Source organism: Gopherus flavomarginatus, chromosome 3 (genome assembly GCF_025201925.1).
Source record: "Gopherus flavomarginatus isolate rGopFla2 chromosome 3, rGopFla2.mat.asm, whole genome shotgun sequence".
In the NCBI taxonomy this organism is placed as follows: domain Eukaryota; kingdom Metazoa; phylum Chordata; order Testudines; family Testudinidae; genus Gopherus; species Gopherus flavomarginatus.
In genome coordinates this window covers 60,611,626-60,631,364 of record NC_066619.1, presented here as the reverse complement: position 1 = coordinate 60,631,364, position 19,739 = coordinate 60,611,626, and the positions used below count along the sequence as shown (strand labels likewise).

General features: G+C 36.5%; 1 protein-coding gene across 8 annotated transcripts in view; it reads left to right on the top strand.

Annotated features, from left to right (window-relative positions):
* FAM172A (family with sequence similarity 172 member A) overlaps positions 1-19,739 on the top strand; it is a 368,850-nt gene that overhangs the window by 87,681 nt on the left and 261,430 nt on the right. For all 8 annotated transcript variants that reach the window (XM_050943914.1, XM_050943915.1, XM_050943920.1 and 5 more), the window contains one exon: positions 3,197-3,388. In XM_050943914.1, coding sequence (XP_050799871.1) covers positions 3,197-3,388 — 192 coding nt within the window. The remainder of the gene's footprint in view (positions 1-3,196; positions 3,389-19,739) is intronic.

Here is a 19,739-nt window from a genome sequence, read left to right as displayed (position 1 = left end):
AGAGGTAATGTTTTGCTTCTCCCACTCCTAACATGGCTATAATCTTTCTTTATATTGTTATTGTTACTAATACTGTTGTTTGTTGTGATGGTAGTGCCTAGGTGCTCCAGCCAAGTTTAGAACCTCATTGTGCTATGTACTGAACGTATGTATTGTAAGCTCTTTTGTGTAGGGATTGTCTTCTGTTGTCTAACTCAGAGGTGGGCAAACTACAGCACGTGGTCCGTTTTAAGCCATCTCGTGAGCTGCACCACGTGGCTTGGCCCTGCTCCGGTGCCTAGCTGGGGCGTGGGTAGGGAGCCGGACTATATGGCTTGGTCCCGCTCCAGCGCTCTGGCCATGGTGCAGGGTCGGGGCCGCACCAGTGATATTACCCGGGGTTCTTTCAACTCAAAGCTCTTGGTAACTTTTACTCTATGCGAGGTGTTGTCAGTAAACAAATCGGGGAGACATGGCCGTCCAACCAATAGATGGCTAGCACAAACAGGACAACACTAGTGCTTTCACTTAAAGCTAAACTTTACGTCGTCTCAAGCACTTAAATACATCCGCAACTGGTTAATAAAACACTCCCAACCCTCAATAATTACCGAAGCTGAGTGTGGCTCTCCAGTGGCACAGTGGCAGACCGTATGCCGGTAGGGAACACAAGATGCATCCAGAGGGAGAGACCAGTCCTGACTTGGAGTTTTCCTCTTATTTTATACATTAGTAACACAGTGACATGTCCCTTAAAGGAAACTTGCTAAGCAAACAGTTCTAATGGTCAAGCAAAAGGTTTTCTTCTGATTACTGATTAACCAGGTGTGGGTTTTTCCCAGTGTTGGCAGCTTTGAGAGCCTAATAGACACATTCCTGAGGGCACATCTTGCTCTTCTAAAATGCATGTATCAGCAACTTCAACACAGTTCTTATCAGGAAGGATACGGGGTCAAGATGTCCTTTCTGTGACACCCCAAACCTCCTCCACTCCTGCCTTGGTCAAGCTGAGGCTGCAACATGGCCAATTTACAGGCTGCTGACTTGGCTGCTTTTAGCAATACGCAATAGTGGTTTCAGGCACTTTACTGATTTGCTGACATCTCCCTGTACAGTGGCTCCCAGAAGCTGAGGCATGGCCCCACTCCAGTTCCTACGCGCTCCAATGGAAGCTGCAGGGGTGGCGCAGTGTGCAGAGCTGCCTGGCCACACCTCTGCATAGGAGCCAGAGAAGGGACATGCCACGGCTTCCGGGAACCGTTTGAGGTAAGCACCGCTTGGAACCTGCACCCCCTGAGCCTCTCCCCATGCTGCAACCCCGTGCCCCAGCCCTGAGCCCCCTCCCGCTCTCCAAACACCTCGAGCACACTCCTGCACCCCAAACCTCTCATCCCCAGCCCCACCCCAGAACCCACACCCCCTCCTGCCCCTTAACCCTAATTTTGTGAGCATTCATGGCTCGCCATACAATTTCTATTCCCCAATGTGGCCTTCAGACCAGAAAGTTTGCCCACCCCTCGTCTAACTAGACAAGACAAAGGAGGGAAGTATATTCCCTATTTTAAAGTGGGGAAATGCAGGCTCCATTTTTCCCAAAATTGTATGCTGTTTGGAGGCAGAATGTATGAAACACAACAGGATTAAGGTTTTGGTATCAAAGTAGGAGCTGTAATTGGGTGTGACTCTGGGCTTTACTCAAGTGAGTGGTTCTTATCAACTCCAATGAGACTGCTTGTGTGAGTAAGAACTACTTGCACTAAGAAAAGTTTGTAAAATCATGCCCTATGAATTTTGAAAGAATGAAAGAAGGATGAATGTCCATGCACAAAAGACAAACTGACTTGATACACAACTCCTAGCTCGGTGATTCTCAAACGTTTATACTGGTGACCCCTTTCACATAGAAAGCCTCTGAGTGCGACCCCCCCCCCACCCATAAAGTAAAAACACTTTTTAATATATTTAACACCATTGTAAATGCTGAGAGCAAAGCGGGGTTTGGGGTGGAGAATGACCGCTCATGACCCCACACATAATAACCTCATGATCCCCTGAGGGGTCCCGACCCCCAGTTTGAGAACCCCTGTTCTAGCTGTATCTTAATTGTTCAGAAGCTTTTGTTTTTTTGTCCTAGAGAAGGGCCCTGTTTCTTCAAAAGTCATTGATTTGCTGTATCCTGCCCCCAAACATATGGGTCTGACTTGCACAGTCACACAGGGAAGCAAGGTGAAACAAGGTACCCCCTTACAAGCCTGCATCAGTTATGCATGCTGTGGGTAACTGGACAGGAGGTGGAGGAGAGTAGCTCACTGCGTTTTTCCCCTCCCCTGCTGCTTGTTCTTGTGCTCGGAAGGGAACAAGGAATAGATGGGACCTGTGGCTCTGCCCCCTCAGATTTCAGGTCAGCATATTTGTGCTGGTGCTTCAGGCTGGGTACTCTGCACCAGGTGTGGAACTGGTACAGTGTGTTTCCCCAGCTTCCAGAGAAAGGGGGACACTGGACATCAGATTGTGGCTCTTTGAATCACAATCTACTTCTCAGGCTGTTCTTGAGGCAGCACAACAATGCCCTCGCTCAAAGCCACTCTTGAGTCCAAAATTGGATTCCTGTATTTTTGTGTGTTTTGTATGTAGATACCTGTCCTTTTAAGTTTATAGTGGACTAAATTTATGCTACTGTTTCGTATTTGGATTATGGACTATTTATGTTGTGGGACTGAAATGGAATGCTAGGACTTTTTCACTTTTATATATTTTCTAGATCTATTTATTGCTGCTTCTGGCAAATAAGGTGTGACAAATTACTTTTTTTTCCCTCCCAGGTAGTCCTTTGGTGGGCTTTATTTTCTGTCAGTAAATTTATGTGAACTTCTAAATTCTGTGCCTTTTACTCTTTTTGTACCTTTTATACTTTAAAGCTTAATCATACTTCCTACTTCTATTTGATGCAGTATAAGTGTTCTTACTTGTAATGTATTTTTTTGCTTTTCAAATTAGATCACAAGGTCTTTAGGGCAGGTTTTGTCTTTATTCTTTGTTTTTACAGCATCAAACATAGTGTGGCTTTTAGGTGCTAACATAACACAAATAAATAGTAATGATGTTTGTGTATAAATTTCAATGCTACTTTATAATTGCAGCTATTAGGTTTTCTTAATATGTTTATTGATACACCAGAATGTATTTTTATTTTTAAATTTATTTTTTTAAATTTCAGGTAGATGCTACTGAGAGTGAGCCAAAGAGTTTTATCTTTATGAGTGAGGATGCATTGACAAACCCAGATAAACTGATGGTTTTAATTCATGGTAGTGGTGTTGTCAGGGCAGGTCAGTGGGCTAGAAGACTTATTATAAATGAAGATCTGGACAGTGGCACACAGATTCCGTATATTAAGAGAGCTATTGAGGTAAGTGTGTGTGTATTAACAACTATCAATAAACTATGACATTTTTGTTAAGTTATATGAAATGTGTTCCCATAAATTCATTTTATTCATGATTGGAATATTTTGTTGCCTTATTTTCAAAACTTTTATCTAATTCTTTTACTACAAGAGAGAAATTTGTGATTTAGTTTTGTGTAAGACTCTTATGGTGGCACTTCCATGTAGTTTAATATGTCAGCTAGAGTGACAAAACCCTTAAAGGAGGAAAAAGAAATATGAAAGAAACCAATCCAGAAATTAGTTAGGATTTCTTTTACATTTCATCAGATTTTTGTGTTCTCATTCAAATGTCTATTGTAAACCTTGTGATAATGTGATCATTTTAAATGAACCACAGCAAGCTTTCTTAACTTCTACTAAATGTTTTTTTTCGGGGGGGGGGGAAGGTGTCCCTCTCTCCTCAATCAAACAAGTTTTATTCTGACAACAACTCTAAGTGATTCATTCTAGTTCACATATTCATACCTGAAAATATAAAACATTTACATTTTGCAGGCCGTATGTTAATTGACTTTCCATACCCCACACTCAGAAAATGGTATGGATACATGTAGTAGCACATGGGAAAACATTATGCAATTTGGGCAATATTTGGAACATTTCTACATTAAAATTCTCACTTGCAATTTGCTAGCTGAATTAAAACTTTCTGCAATAAACATCTGAAAATCATGTATAAGGGTCCCAAGTTTTTTCTTTTGTTATTTCTAGTTTAAGTTTAATGTATTACTATTGCTCATCACCAAATTAATGACTGTCTTGTTAATCTCCATTTGGTTATTACTGCTTTGCTAATTACATCAGTAATTTTTGCAGTGGACCAAACTGCGTGTGTGGTGTTGTTTTCTGTTTTGTTTTGTTTTTTAATTAAATGGATTTTCTTTTTTTTATTTTTTGGTAATGTAAAGTGATGTACTGGCTAAAATGTTGGATGTAAGTAAACCAAGAGCAGTTAGATAGGCTTGTGGAAAACATTTGTAGTACATCAGTTGCAATTAATTTTCTTCTGTGTTGCCCAGTTTGCTGCTGAAGTGTTGCACTTTGTGAAATAAAAATAAAAAGGCGGATTCTGACAATGTGACCATTGGTACATCCCTTCTTTTAGTACCAACTGAAAGTTTATTTTATTTCAATCAAGGAGCTAACTTTTTAATAGGTTTTGATCTAAGAGTTGAGAATTCTGTTGAAAATATAACATTTTTTCTTCATGTATTTTTCAAGAAAAACACAAAACAGTGCAATGAGCAAAATATTTTAATTAAATATTTATAGCCAATGTAAGGACAGAGGAATTTAAAGATACACACCTATTGCTTTATGCTTTTAGTTTGTCATCTTTCTTCAATAATTTAGTTTTAAATTTATAGTCCTCTTACCTGTGATAGTAATAGCTATTAACATAAAAAGAACATAGCACGTACACATTTGGTTTTATTTAAAAAGTTGGTAAACGTATATTTAGATAAAGTACCTTTAAATAAAACTGCTTGATTGAAAATATTAGAATAGATTGCATTATGTTGTGATATATTAGTGTACTTTAATCTTTTTAACGAGGATCAGGCACGTCCACTTAGGACAGAATTTTTAGACCAATCTAGCGCCTCTCAAATCCAGCTCCTCTGAAGTATTTGAAATCATTCAGGTTGTGCCCCAGGAAAAATGATACACAGATAGTCATATGATCATATCGGGTGTGCTGAATGCTCTGATTGTCTAATCAACTTTTCCAGTATAGCCAATCACGCATTTTTAGGCACGAGTCCTCCATTTTTACATCTGTAGAAAAAAATGTATGATAAAAAAGAACTTTGGGAATTTCCCCAGTCTGATATGGTGATTCAGGTTAGGTGGATTGTATACTATGAAAAACTGACATTTCTCCTGTCAACACACTATAACGATATTCCAACTCAGCCCTAAAAAAGCATGTTGAAATTAGGTTCCATAAAGCCTATAACATTCTCCTAAAAACAGTTAATATGGTGCATCCAATCAAGGCTTGTTTCTGTTAAAAACTATATAAATTAGAGAACACACCATCTTCCTGGATGTCACTTTTACTGAACTGGGTCTTCAGTAATTTGAGGGCCAAGGTGGTGTCTGATTTAAGTACTTCCAACTCCCAGAAAATGATAGTACTGCTTTCAGATTAAAAGTCCTGACTGAAACTTGTGATAGTTATTGCTGCAAATACTATGTTTCCACTCTAGGCTGTTGTTTTGGCCGTGATATTTTGTTAACTCTTCCAACAAAAGAGAGGTCTCATCTTAAATGAAACATGCAGAAAATGTTTCTTTTATGGGGAAATTTACAGTGTTTTAGAAGGAGATATGTATTCTGTGGAGCTTAGTATCTTTCATATCAACATATTAAATGAATCTACTGAGGAGGCTAGTATCCAAGGCTTGAAAATTCCACTCATTTATGATGAGTAGGAAACTAGTGTGGATGACTTCCAACAGCTTCTGCAGAATCTAGATTTTTCCTTTTAAAATAATAAAAATGTCCAGGCCTTGTGCTTGTGAAAGTAATATTTTAAATGTTAGCTGAGCATAAATTCGTGCTGGCTTCTCTACCTTAACCTCAGTCTCTGCTGCTCCTTACGGATGTCCCAATTCTAGTTTAAGTGAAAACTGAACAGATTTGTCAGTTTTTGGTCTTGCTATTCAGCACCCTGTGGGCAGCACACAAGGATCAGATAAGTTTCACTGTATTTGAGAAAGCTCTGAGGAACAGTAGAGGAGGGAAGGACCCAAACACAGAGGCTGGGGGAGGAGCTGAGTAAATAGAAGTTCAGCCTTCATAGCCAGAAAGCTGCGGGAACATAACAGGAGGCTCTCGCACAAGATGGAGTAAACAGATAAAGACTGCGCCTTCTCCATTCCAGCAAACTGGGGAAAAGGGAGTGAAAGGAGAAGGGCTTAAAATTTATCAAGCCCATAATGGCTGGGGGCTGACACAGAAGATGAAAACCCCAACCAGAGCTTTGGGAGAGCACCCAGCAGCCTGGGAGGTGGTTTTCTTCTCATCTGAGTGTTGCCTTTAGATAGTGCCCCGCCTCTCTCTTTTTATCAGTCTTTGGTTAGTAGCTTTAATCCTTCGGATATGAGATGTCAGGTAAATTTCCAAGCCCCATGTATATGAGAAAGGAAGATTAATTAGAACTGAAAAGACATTTTGGAGGGAGATGTGGAAGAGGAAAACAGAAAATACAGGTGATGAGCTAGAGAACTAACTGGGGAAACAGATTGAGAGAGAAAAGTGTGTAGAGGGTGAGAAGAAAAAAAAGAGGTATTAAAGACAGCATAGGATAAATACACCAAAATCTATGTTAGGAAAGCAAACATGAGTTGGCCTTGTGGAGTGCACTGAGGATAGAAAAAAAAGGTTAAGCAAAAGCAAGAGGGACTTAATGGATTTACTGTAATTTTAACGAAGTGGAAAGTTGATTTACAATGTATTGCCATTACAATACAGAATAAACAGTCCACAACTGTGTGTTCATTCAAATTGAGGGGCATAATTTTGGGAGGCATAGACAACAATATCTTTCACCCTGGTTATTAGGTTTAGTCCCTGGGCTAGGAGGTGATGGGTAATTATTTTTTTAAGTCCAGATGGCATCCTAATACTATTGTAGTGTCCTGGGTACAGCTATATTTCTGGACTCTACAGCATTTCTTACTCTCTCACTGTAGCTAGTCAGAGATTCAGCAGATAAGCTTTGAGTTTTCATATCAGTTAAAATAATTTATATGGTAGTGACTTAAAGGCACACATACGAATACATATCGGAGATAAGGTATCACGGGTTATTGACTAAGTCAAGGTTATTGACTAAGAGTTGCATGGCAGGCAGTCTGAACATTGTGGCTTAGCCTATGCTCAATATGCCTCAGGTGGCACGTGACCAGGATTAATCACTGAATTTGGTCCGCTGGTTGGATCATCAGCTTCCCCAGATTGGGCTGGGTACTGATGAGGAGTGTGACGTGAACGCTGATTGATGCCCCCCTGAACACTTAGTTAGGGGATATATCAGCCATGCAGATGATAACACTTTAAATTATGCTACAAAGATATCTGAACAAGAGTGGGAGGAAGCTGAAATTGATTGTTGCTTCATGGAGAAGTGGTCCTGTGCTGGTCAGAGAAGTACTTTCCTGTGCTTGAGGTCTACAGAGTGGGTGGCAAGGAGAAATTAAAGTTGGTTTTATAGAGTAGGAAGTTCACTCCATGGAGAAAAAGAGCTCAGCCTGCCAGAGTCTGGACATCGAACAAAAATATGGAGTACTCCTCATACCACTGACTCATTTGCTCTGGGGATAAAAGAGCACACCAGTTCACTGCAACGCTTACTGTATGAGTACAAAGAAGCTGTTGGTTTCCTTCTGTATCTTTTATAAACTTTCAGGATTCCTGTTTCCTATAATCTCCACAGTTCTAAGGATGCTAAAGAAAGCAAATAATACATTTCAGCAGTTTTGACTTTATTTTAGTTACTTTAGAAATGTCGAGGAATCATTTGGTGGTTTCTAGTAGAGCACTATTTTAAATGATTTAGAATATTTATCAAGAAACTTGGAGACTGGGTCATCCCTAGCAAGGATAACAGCACAAGTATAGTAGCTTCTTCTTTCACCAAAAGAGGACTGGCTGCTTTTTTTTTTTTTTTTTTTTTTTTTTTTTTTTTTTTTTTTTTTAAATAGCAACCAGAAATCAATCTACCCATTTATGAACAAGATTAACTTTCTGGGGCCTATCATGGTCATTATCCATGGAAATCTTGCTGCCGTGACTGATAAGTCAAAAGTATTTTTATATTTTTTTCCCCCATGTGTTTATGGTGTCTTTTCCCTCTTTATTCCCTACTCCACTTTGGAATCTGCAATACAGCTCCTTCTTATTCATGGATGTGAGGAATAGAAAGCGAATTGCTTACATAAAATTTTGGCTTTCCTCACTGAGACTAATTTTGGACTTCCAACCCAATATAGAAAAGGTAGAGTTGTACTTTTCACTGGAAATTGTGAAGAAGGGGAGGATGTTACAGCAGCATAAGATTTTGTTTGTTTTATAACTGAGTGGAGAGGAAGAACTGACTAATCCAAACTAGCAGATCAGAGTTATGGAAAATAGATTTCTAGGAAAATATTAGCCTTTTTGGGTAATATAATTGGTATGGTTTGAAAATGATTTTTATTGTCTTTATAACTTGTCAATATTCCATCAGAGGTAAAGCTTTGTTTTAAGTTGGACTTGCAAACAAAGAAATGCATGGTGTACAGTTAATGGAACTAAACCTTGTATATACATGTGCGGAGCAGGTAGTCCCCAGGGCAAAGTGGAAAAAATACAAGTTTAATGGTTTACATGCATTTTTCATATGCTCAGTAGGAACCTGAAATCTAGAAATTTTTGAAAATGCAGCTCTGTAGTCTGTGCTTAGTTGATTTAATTTTCATATGGCAGTAAACATGGACTTATTGAGAAAAGCTGCTTTATCTTCCTACTATTAAAATATTTTCTAACATTCAAATATTAATTTTGATATTTTCCTTATTCCTTTTTTTCAGAAAGGTAATAAATAACAGTACTCTGTTGTTCACAGACTATTAGAACATCTTATTGTCACTTTTATGCAGAAATTAAATTAAGTAGAATTTCACTAGAATGAGCAATAATGCAGATAACATTTTCTTCTCATTCATAATTAGTAAGAATCTGGTGCAAGTGTTATCTTTATTTAAGTAGATAATATATACGGTATTGCTTGTAAAGTTCATTTGTGTTAATGTGCAGCAGTCTTGTCTGTAAATAGATTTTGGGAGGCAGAGGGGGATATTGTTTTACTAGAGGTAGAATATTATGAAATTCCCTCTTAAAATATGTAAATACAAATTATAAATTACTAAATGAATTTGTGAATATAATTGGTCAAAAATATAAAAGACAGTGATATGTTTATAGAAATATAAGCTACCTTTTAATGTTTTGTAAGAAGTACATAGTGCCTCTTACATGTTTGAAATGAAGCTTACCAAACAGATATTAGAAAAAGTTCTATCATTAGTTTATAATTAATATTAATTGGTCACAGAATATAAACTTCTATAATAAGCTCCATAGAAGATTGCTTAAACCAAAAATTCAAGAAAAGGTTAAAAGCTTAGAGTAATCTTGAACTGACAGGGTGCATAAGCCCACACCAGCCCCCATGCCAACAAAGGAAAACAATGAGATGACAGCTCTAGTGTTTGGAGAGAGGTTGTTAACGACAGCTTATTCCTTTATGATTTCAATTCTTGACAGAAGACAGGTCTGCTTGTTGCATCATGGCAGATGTATCATTACCTTCTGGCCCTGTCATGACTGAATTGGAAAAAACCCTCTTGGAGTTCTGAAAATCCAATTACCTTCTGGAATTTTGGGCACCATTTCTACGATACTTGTGCAGATGTGTATAAGCCTTGTTGTGATAGCTGTTTGTATTGCATTCTTGTGTTGTTTTATGTTTCATAATTATGAAGAACATATAGCTAATTAGGCATATGCTTTGAGTTCTTATAGTCTAGTGAATAGCTTGCCATAGTAACTTGCTGTCTTATAGCACCTTGGATTAGTTTGCTGTTACTTTGTCACTGATCCAAGCAAAATATTACTGAACCTTCTTGTATACATGTGACTTGAAGAGATGAATTTTTCAAACCATATTTGTTTTGTTTTCACTGGCTAAGCATGAGGATGAACACACATACTGAATATTTAAAATAATTCATCGTTTTACTATAGTTTAATATGAGGATAAAATGGTCTGTCTATTAGTTCATATGCATATTAGAATTCTGCTCTTCCCCCCCAACCCCTTCCCCTTCAACTTGTTGGATACCTAGCAGTGACTCTGGAGATTTAGAAAAGAGAAAGTGGGGGGTGTGGATTTTTGAAAGTATGTCAAAAGCCTTGGGGTTTGGGTATGATCAGAATTTCAATAGAGGTTGAGATGAGTTTAAATGCGTAGAAGGAGAACATAAAAATCTTGTTTAATTTCTGTCATGTTGTTCTTTTTCTAGTCACTCTGTCTTTTTCAAATCTGCTTTTCTCTCAAGCTTTGTGCTACTATATCCAAGATCTGTTCCCCCCCCCCCCTTTGTATTTCGTTTTAACTGCTGATCCCTTTTCTGTGGTGCTTCTGCCTTTAATATCAGCTGAAGCGGTCTGAATTGCTGAATCAAAGCCATTTTGGGAGAGAGACAGTGTTTAAGATGGTGCAGGGTGAGATTCTCTGGGTAGAAGGTAACACTTCCTGCAGTTATAATCAATGCACTTGACACTTTCAAAGGCAGGAGAAGCCATGACTTGCTCAGGGGTTAAACTTTTTAAATAACTTCCCTAGGGAAAAATGCCATCAATAAAATGGAATAATTAGTTGAAGATTCATGAGTAGCCTAGTTTTAAAAAGAAAAGATAGAGAGAGGTTTGGTTTGCACATACATTGTATTTTCCCTTTCTTTTGTTTTTTAATCTCTTACACTTTTGTTTAAATGTTATGTAGTCCTACAAAATCAACCCATTTCAGAATATTTGTGGTTTACATGAGCCCATACATTGATTTCTGAAAGTATTCTTATTTTTGTCGTTCTAAGGATTATTGAACTCAAACTTTAAAGAAAAATACTGTGTTTATTAGATTAGATGAACAAAACGCTATAAATATGCCCTTTTTATTCATATAGGTACAACTTGATCTATTCAACCTTAGCTAATAATCTAAAACATGTAATGTGTCTCAGGTACAAATGTTGACAAAAATTCGGAGTAATACATAACGTTTTAAAGAAAATCGTGCTTAGGCTCACAGAGAGCTAGATAATTTATCCATGCAAAATCATTAATTAATACTCTGAAGTGGTCTTCAGAATCCATAGTTTCCTCTGATTTTTACATGTTAATATGATTTTGTCAAGCCAGTATTTTGCAATGCCAGACTTGCTTAAAAATGAGGCTCTCAGTACACTGTGTAGAAAATACTAAATATTGATAAATTATGTATGAGTGAGTTTAGTATGAAAGAGTCCTGTCCTTCATGAATTATTTACTTAATATTTAGACTTTACATTTTCCTTTAAGGAAAGTAAAATCACTGCCAGTGCTTTTGGACAGTGACTGAACATGACTTCAGTGAATGCTTAAACTGATTTTTTCATAAATGCAGCATTGATTGTTTTTCTTCTATGTTATCGCCAAATGAGACCAATAGTTCATGAACAGTTGAGAATTTTGGTAGGGTTTTGTTATGAATGTTCAGTTCTTGGGCCTGACTCTGCATTTATTGCATATCCAGAACTTCTATTGACTAAAACCACAGTCTTGCAACTGGATCTGTGGATGCAGAACATGGCATCCGTGCAGAGGACTTTCAGTGACCTGTCTGCCTTGGATCTGATTGAGGAATTATGGTCTTAATTAGAATTTTTAGATGCTCAAAAATGAAGAATCAGACTCTTTCTATCATAAATTTTCCAAATATTGTTAAAATATATAATTCTTCATTGATTATATCTATAGGTCTTAAAAATGCATAGGGGGATGTGTGTGTGTGTGAGTGTGTGTATATATAGAGAGAGATAGTTACCTGTGTGTGATTGTGATTATGCTATGCTGTTTAAAGGCTATTTATTAAGAACACTGCCTACAAGACTGTAAGACACTCTACTACAACTTTGGTTCACAGAAGTATTTTGACTAAGTAGAATAGATAAGAATTTCACAGTTGCTCACATATGATCAAACAGTTCTTAGAAAAAAATAATCTAATTTACTGTATTTCTTCTACTGATAGTGACTTGCCTGGGAGAGATTGTACAGCATGGTAAATTACTACTTACATTTCATTGTTTTAACTACAATTGAATCTCGCATTTCAAGATGTATGTGATCTCAGTAAATTTCTTAAAGGACAGCAGATCATTTCACACAAGTCTCCCACAGCTCCGCACAACTATGCTATTTAGAACGGGAACTATATTTGTGAGTACAGCAAACTGCTGAGCAAAGGCATCTGGATATTGAACAAGCGGTCTTACTAATTTCAAAAGGTCTTCGAAAAGTCTGGGCACTTTTGTTTTCCTATGGGAGTGGTCTTGTTAGTATTTTTAGTTGGACATATTTGTGTGTGATATTGTGATATCAGAGACGGTTTTTTTCTACATGGGAAAATAACCTTAACAGTACCTTATTTAATCTTAATGTGTTCATTTAGGATGCAGTTTACTGTAAATGTTTTTGAAAGTACATGTATTACTTTTAAAATACTACATTTATTAACTTTATCATGTACTTTATTGCTTGTAATTTGTACATGCCCATGAAAATATGTATAGAATGTATTTTTGCATAATATATGCAGTTACATAATTTAAGTTAGTATGGATTTTTACTATATCAGGCAACATTAACATGTATTTTTTAATATATTGATTCTATAAGAATAAGAATTCACTAACAATCTGACAGAACTTTTTTCCTAAATATTTTTGAAGTATAAAAGTATTTGTTTGAAGTATTGGATTAATCTTAAAATTATAAATGGTGTGTGTATTGCTATATATACACAAACATGTATACCACTACCTATTAATGTGTCTGTACTATATGTATGTGTAGATATAGATACTGTGTGTAAATGTATTTATGATTATACCAAATTGCCAATACACTGTTTATTTTTTCAAATGAATCATTACTTAAAAGAGCTATCAATTCAGGAGGGAGAGGGGTACTTGCTTATTCATACTAGGGAATGCATATTTGAATAAAATTATCTTTTGCTTACTATGCATTGGGCTAGAAAATATTCTAAAAGAACATTAATGCACAGTAATTCATGTCAAGAATTTGGTTTTGTTATAGTCCATCCGAAATATTTTAACCCAATTCTTATAATACCTTTTGCTGCAGCTAATAAGAAAATAAACCTGGCAAAGAATTTGTCATGCAAATTTACTCATAATCATAATCTTTTGAAAATACACAGCTCATCTGAATAATACCGTTTTTGATCAAAAACTTTAAGAAGTTAAATAGTTCTACTAGAACGAACTAAAACTGTTGATAATTTGTCTTTATTCCTGAAATTAACAAATTATAACATCAAAAACTTGCTAGTGAGGTATGTAGTAGGTCATTTGTTGCTGCAGGCATTTTCTCTCCCTTCAGGATGTGCTTGTTTAGTTTCTCTCACTTTCTGCCTGTGGCACAGTATGGTGAAATTCAGACATTTTCTCCTCCTCTAAGGAGTCTCTAGGGCGGAGGATAACTTATACAAAATTAATAAATGGTGTTGCTTTTTTCATTATCACCCATCCAGTGCAATTTGCTATGTGTTCCCTTTGGCAAAAAAATACAGATACTAGAGAAATTAATGCTTCTGCTTGAAATTTAAACAAGGGAAGTACAGTTAATGGAGTGAAAATATGTCATTAAGAGTCCCAAACAATAATTTCATAGGATTTTTTCTTTAAGCATTTTGCATGTCAGAAACAAGAAAACCAAGAAAATGAAAGTATAATAATGAAATCTACTATGTTGGTTAAATGAAAAATTGTTGAAAATATTATTAATTTTTAAACACTTGAAAGCATGACAGTTTTAATGTTTACTCTCCAGTCTGGGGGTTGTAAGACTTTATTTCCTTTTTTCTCAATGACATCTAGAGAAAGAAGAGAAAAGTTCTTCTGGGATATTCGGTTTGATTTTTTTATTTTTATTTTTTTGTGGTCCAGGTGTACTGTATTGCTTATTCACAACATTTGTTGTACCATATTGCAGAAATAATCCTATTAGGAAAGGGAAAAATTGGCATGGGTTTCTTAACCTGTTATATTGTATGCTACATGAAGCCCCAATCTGTATAATGCCAAAGGCAGAGAGACTTCAGATTGCTCTGGAGGGGAGAATAGATAATGAAACTTGGGTGTAAATAATTGTCGATACATGAGGGAAAACAACTTGAAACTTCATTTCAGTTTTTTGGATAGTGATTTGTTTTAATTGCTCTTCTTTCTATGAGAAAACTTGTTAGGGTTGTAGTACACTGCAATGGTATGCTCTTGTTAACAAGACTTGATAAAGTAAAGTGTTTTTAAAGTGTTAACCCATTAAATGTTATCATTTGCCTTAATGTTTGTGTTAAGTCACTTACTGTTATCTTTGATCTGGTTGTGGGGGAAGAGAAGGACATATGATATTTTGGCTAATAGGTCAATATTTTGTTTAAACTATAAATCTTTTGAGAAGTGTAGACAGCAAATGTGCCTGGTGCTTCAGTGCACAGGTGATTGAGCTTATATGTTGACCCTCTCTAACTGAAATTGTTTTTTGAATCCCAACTCTTACTCCAGCTTTGGGAGTAGCATGATTGAGTCTCCTGGAATGAGTTCTTGAGTGTTGATCATATTAGGCTTTTCCATGAAGTATAAAAGCTACTTATATGGAATACGTACCTTCCACATCATGCATGGTTGAGATCAAAGATGTAGGATTTCCAAGATTTGACATTCGTGTTTCGTGGAAGTGTTTTTTTTTACCAAGCATCTTGATTTTAGCTGTCTGTAGCACTAATATTTGACAATTAAAGATAAAAATAGGTGATTCTAGAACTCCATTTTAACTGATATCTCATGTTTATTATTGTACAAACAGAAATATTGAAAATGTTTAGTTACTCACAACTAAGTTATTATTTATTAATTAATGAATAGCTTATACCGAATAAAACTGTTACTGGCTATGATTATTTAAATAGTATCAGCCAAGTGTCATTAATTTAAAATCAATTATTGTCATTTTGGTCATAATATTTTGGTTTCTATTGCTTTTCTAATCACCCTGGTGATAGATCTATATTTATTTTACTTTGAGTCATCCTTCTGATGATTAATTCTCTGTTCAGCTATGTCTGATTCTGATTTACCACTTTTAACATATCACATTGTTTGTTCACGTTCTCTAGTTATGTTGCCTAGGAAGTCTTTTGTAAATATATTTTATTGTCTGAAAAGGAGCTTAATGTAAAACTGGGAGTGGAGGAAGAGAGAGCAGTCTAATTAAGGGACATATGCAGGAGTCCATCTGGGTTGCTAAAATATCCCTCCTCCCAGTGGAAAAATGTACTCAAATTATTTTCCCAGTGGAAATGTAGCTCAAACTTCTGCGCTTAAAAATATCAGATTTTTCAAGTGCATTTTATATAGAACTTCACAAGAATTCTAATATAGAAAAACCTTTAAGCAACAGAGACTCCAAACATAAATACTTGTTACTTTGTACTGTATCTGTCAATTTCTTCTAATTTATAGTTTGCAAAGATGTTAATTATATTTTCATTTTTATGCATTTATTTTTCTTCATTAAGAACTTGATGCAGCAGAATTTTCCGCAAAGTAATTTTGTAGTTCAGCCATTCTTGTGGCTGTGTTATGGTGCAATCATTTTTAATTTACAGATAGGGAAAGATTTTTTTCCCCAATTTTGATCATCATCATCACAGTAGAGTTAGTATCTTGCAAGATGACTTTTGTGTACACAGAGATAAACTAATGTTAAGTATCTAAAATATTCATAACTTTTAAACTTTATAAATGTTAACATTTTACGTAAGGCATTCAACTAAAGTGTGAGTCACTTTCTTATACTTTTGAATTCTTATTTGACATCTATCTTTGGAAATTTTGGTTTGAACAGCAGTGAAAAAAGTAGCATTTCAAGTGACTGATTTCTTTGAACCTGGTAATTTAATAAATTAAAAAGCAGTATAGTGACTTTTCCTTAATGTTAATATTTCAGAATGTCATACCAAGTTAACTTGTGTTATGATTTAGCTTAACATTAGTGTTATTTGTTTTTTCCTCCAAATATCCTTGTTGAAAGGCTTCTAAGCAAGGAGCTCATTAAGAATGGGCAGTAATTCTGTAATTAAAAAAAAATGAAGAAAATTGTAAGAATAGCAGTTGATGTGATCTTATAAAAAGAACATATAAAGTGAAGAACTTTTACTGTACCATGTGCTCAGTTAGATGAGAACTGGCTGCTGCTCCTGAATAACCAAGTATAGGATCAGTATAAAATATGAGATACTTATTTAGGAGAAATTCAGTCTATATAATGTGGAGATACCGTTCCTAGCTCTATCTTCTTAGGGTTTTTTAAGCTCTAGATCCACATGAAATTTGGGGAGTGAAATAGAAGGTAATGATTTATTAATGTTACTTGAATCTTCTTTTTAATGCTCTTAAGCATGGTAATAACATTAATACACTTTTCCTTGTTTTTGTAAAGTCTTTGATTTGTCACAGATATAAGTAGTGTCTTTGGTAATAGATCTACTTTTAATATTTTAAATAAAGTTTGTGCTTGTAAAAGGTACCAGATTATCTATCCTGGAGAGTGAAGCCCTCCAAACTCGTATGCAGAACAGGTACAACACAGGCAGCAGCAATATAAGCTTCCACACACAGCTCCTGCCAGTGGGCCTCAACCTTGTTTTGTAGGGGCCACCTCTAGAGGTAAGCAGGTGACTGAGTATTTATCACTTTCAAACCTTATATTCAGTATTGAGGCTGCTAATAAGGGCACCAGCTGAAATGGCATATTTTGTTGTGTTTCTTTGATAGGATAATGAGTCTTGTGGATAAGAGAGAAGTGGTGGCTGTAGTATACCTAGACTTTAGTAAGGCATTTGATACTGTCTCGCATGATATTCTTATCGATAAACTAGGCAAATACAATTTAGATGGGGCTACTATAAGGTGGGTGCATAACTGGCTGGATAACTGTACTCAGAGAGTAGTTATTAATGGTTCTTAATCCTGCTGGAAAGGTGTAACAAGTTGGGTTCCGCAGGGGTCTGTTTTGGGACCGGCTCTGTTCAATATCTTCATCAACGACTTAGATATTGGCATAGAAAGTATGCTTATTAAGTTTGCAGATGATACCAAACTGGGAGGGACTGCAACTGCTTTGGAGGACAGGGTCATAATTCAAAATGATCTGGACAAATTGGAGAAATGGTCTGAGGTAAACAGGATGAAGTTTAACCAAGACAAATGCAAAGTGCTCCACTTAGGAAGGAAAAATCAGTTTCACACATACAAAATGGGAAGAGACTGTCTAAGAAGGAGTACGGCAGAAAGGGATCTAGGGTTTATAGTGGACCATAAGCTAAATATGAGTCAACAGTGTGATGCCGTTGCAAAAAAAGCAAACGTGATTCTGGGATGCATTAACAGGTGTGTTGTGAGCGACACATGAGAAGTCATTCTTCCACTCTACTCTGCGCTGGTTAGGCCTCAACTGGTGTATTGAGTCCAGTTCTGGGCACCGCATTTCAAGAAAGATGTGGAAAAATTGGAGAGGGTCCAGAGAAGAGCAACAAAAATGATTCAAGGTCTTGAGAAGATGACCTATGAAGGAAGGCTGAAAGAACTGGGTTTGTTTAGTTTGGAAAAGAGAAAACTAAGAGGGGACATGATAGCAGTTTTCAGGTATCTAAAAGGGTGTCATCAGGAGGAGGGAGAAAACTTGTTCACCTTAGGCTCTAAGGATAGAACAAGAAGCAATAGGCTTAAACTGCAACAAGGGAGGTTTAGGTTGGACATTAGGAAAAAGTTCCTAACTGTCAGGGTGGTTAAACACTGGAATAAATTGCCTAGGGAGGTTGTGGAATCTCCATCTCTGGAGATATTTAATAGTAGGTTAGATAAATGTCTGTCAGGGATGGTCTAGACAGAATTTGGTCCTGCCATGAGGGCAGGGGACTGGACTCGATGACCTTTCGAGGTCCCTTCCAGTCCTAGAGTCTATGAAACTATGTGGGCACCACCCGCTTGCTTGGAGTTGAAATAAAATGTGTGTGTGTGTGTGTGTATATATATATATATTATTTCCACTTAACAAAATATGCCATTTCAGCTGGTGCCCTTGTTAGCAGCCTCCATATATATTGGTTTTATTTCAACTCCAAACAGGCGGTGCCCACATAACACACACACTCACTCACTCACTCACTCACTCACTCACTCACTCTGTCACTATGCCAGAGTTGAACAAGTGATTTACACTAGGCTTTCAAACTTCTCCATGTCATGTCAAGTAAAAATATTACAAGGCAAAATTTGCTCTATCCCAAGAGTCCCAATTACTATTGGTATTTACATTTGCAGTGTAGTTGTAGCGTTTTGGTCCCAGGGTATTAGAGACACAAGGTGAGTGAGGTAATATCTTTTATTGGATTAAATTCTGTTGGCGAAACAGAAAAGCTTTCAAATTTACAGAGTTCTTCCTCAGATGAATTCATCCACCTTGTCTCATTGCTATTTATAACATTTCTGAACTCTTTAAATCATCCTATCAAAAATGGTTACCCTTCCCTACTTCTCCATCCGAATAATGTAAATTCCTTTCCCTTTTCTCCTTCTCTGTCCAAAGTAACACAAGTCTGATGATCAGGAAAGACAAGAGTAATACCTAGACTAGTGACAGGATAAGGTTATGTATATCTTATTCTTCAAGGCTAGAAATTGAAGCCTTTTACCACTGGAAAGGAAGATTTCCAGCTTTCTAATAGGGGCTCAGAGTGAACATTCCAAGATGTTGACTGTAAATATTTTCGATGCATAGAAAACTCATTTTAAATACTTTTTAGAGATTTAATATGTGTTTGTTTTAATTTTTCTTTCCTTCTGAATCCTGTACAATGGGACTTGTGGTAACTAGCAGACATGGCGTTATAGGTGGAGGAGTATGTACCCATGAGGTTTGATTGAGTGTATGGAATGAGACAAGGCTACGAGTATTTGCCCTTCTGTGTGCATTCTATGCAGATCATGGAGTTCTGCTGCTGCTGAACAAATAGTTCCACCTGATGGAATTTCATGGGGTTTTTGGTGGTTATTTTTAAAGAAAAAACAAAAAGAAAAGAAGACTATTTTATACAAAATAACTTCTAGGAAGATAAATTTACAAAATAAAGCATTCAAAAGTAAGGAAAATCCAGTGCATAGTAAACCCAGGCTCAGGTTTAATCCCAAAGTCCCCACTCCATCCATACATAAAACCTTCTGACTCACTACAAAATTTTCAGGATTTGGGCATGTGGACTCACAACAGGTATGGATCAGAGCCTGAGCCCTGCTTTGGAATGTGTCCAAGCCCATTCATTTAGTAGCATGGACACCACTAAAGCCCATAACTCCAGGCTTGTGTTCAGAGAGTCCACCAACACTATCCCACAATCTGCTAGGCATGTGAGTCC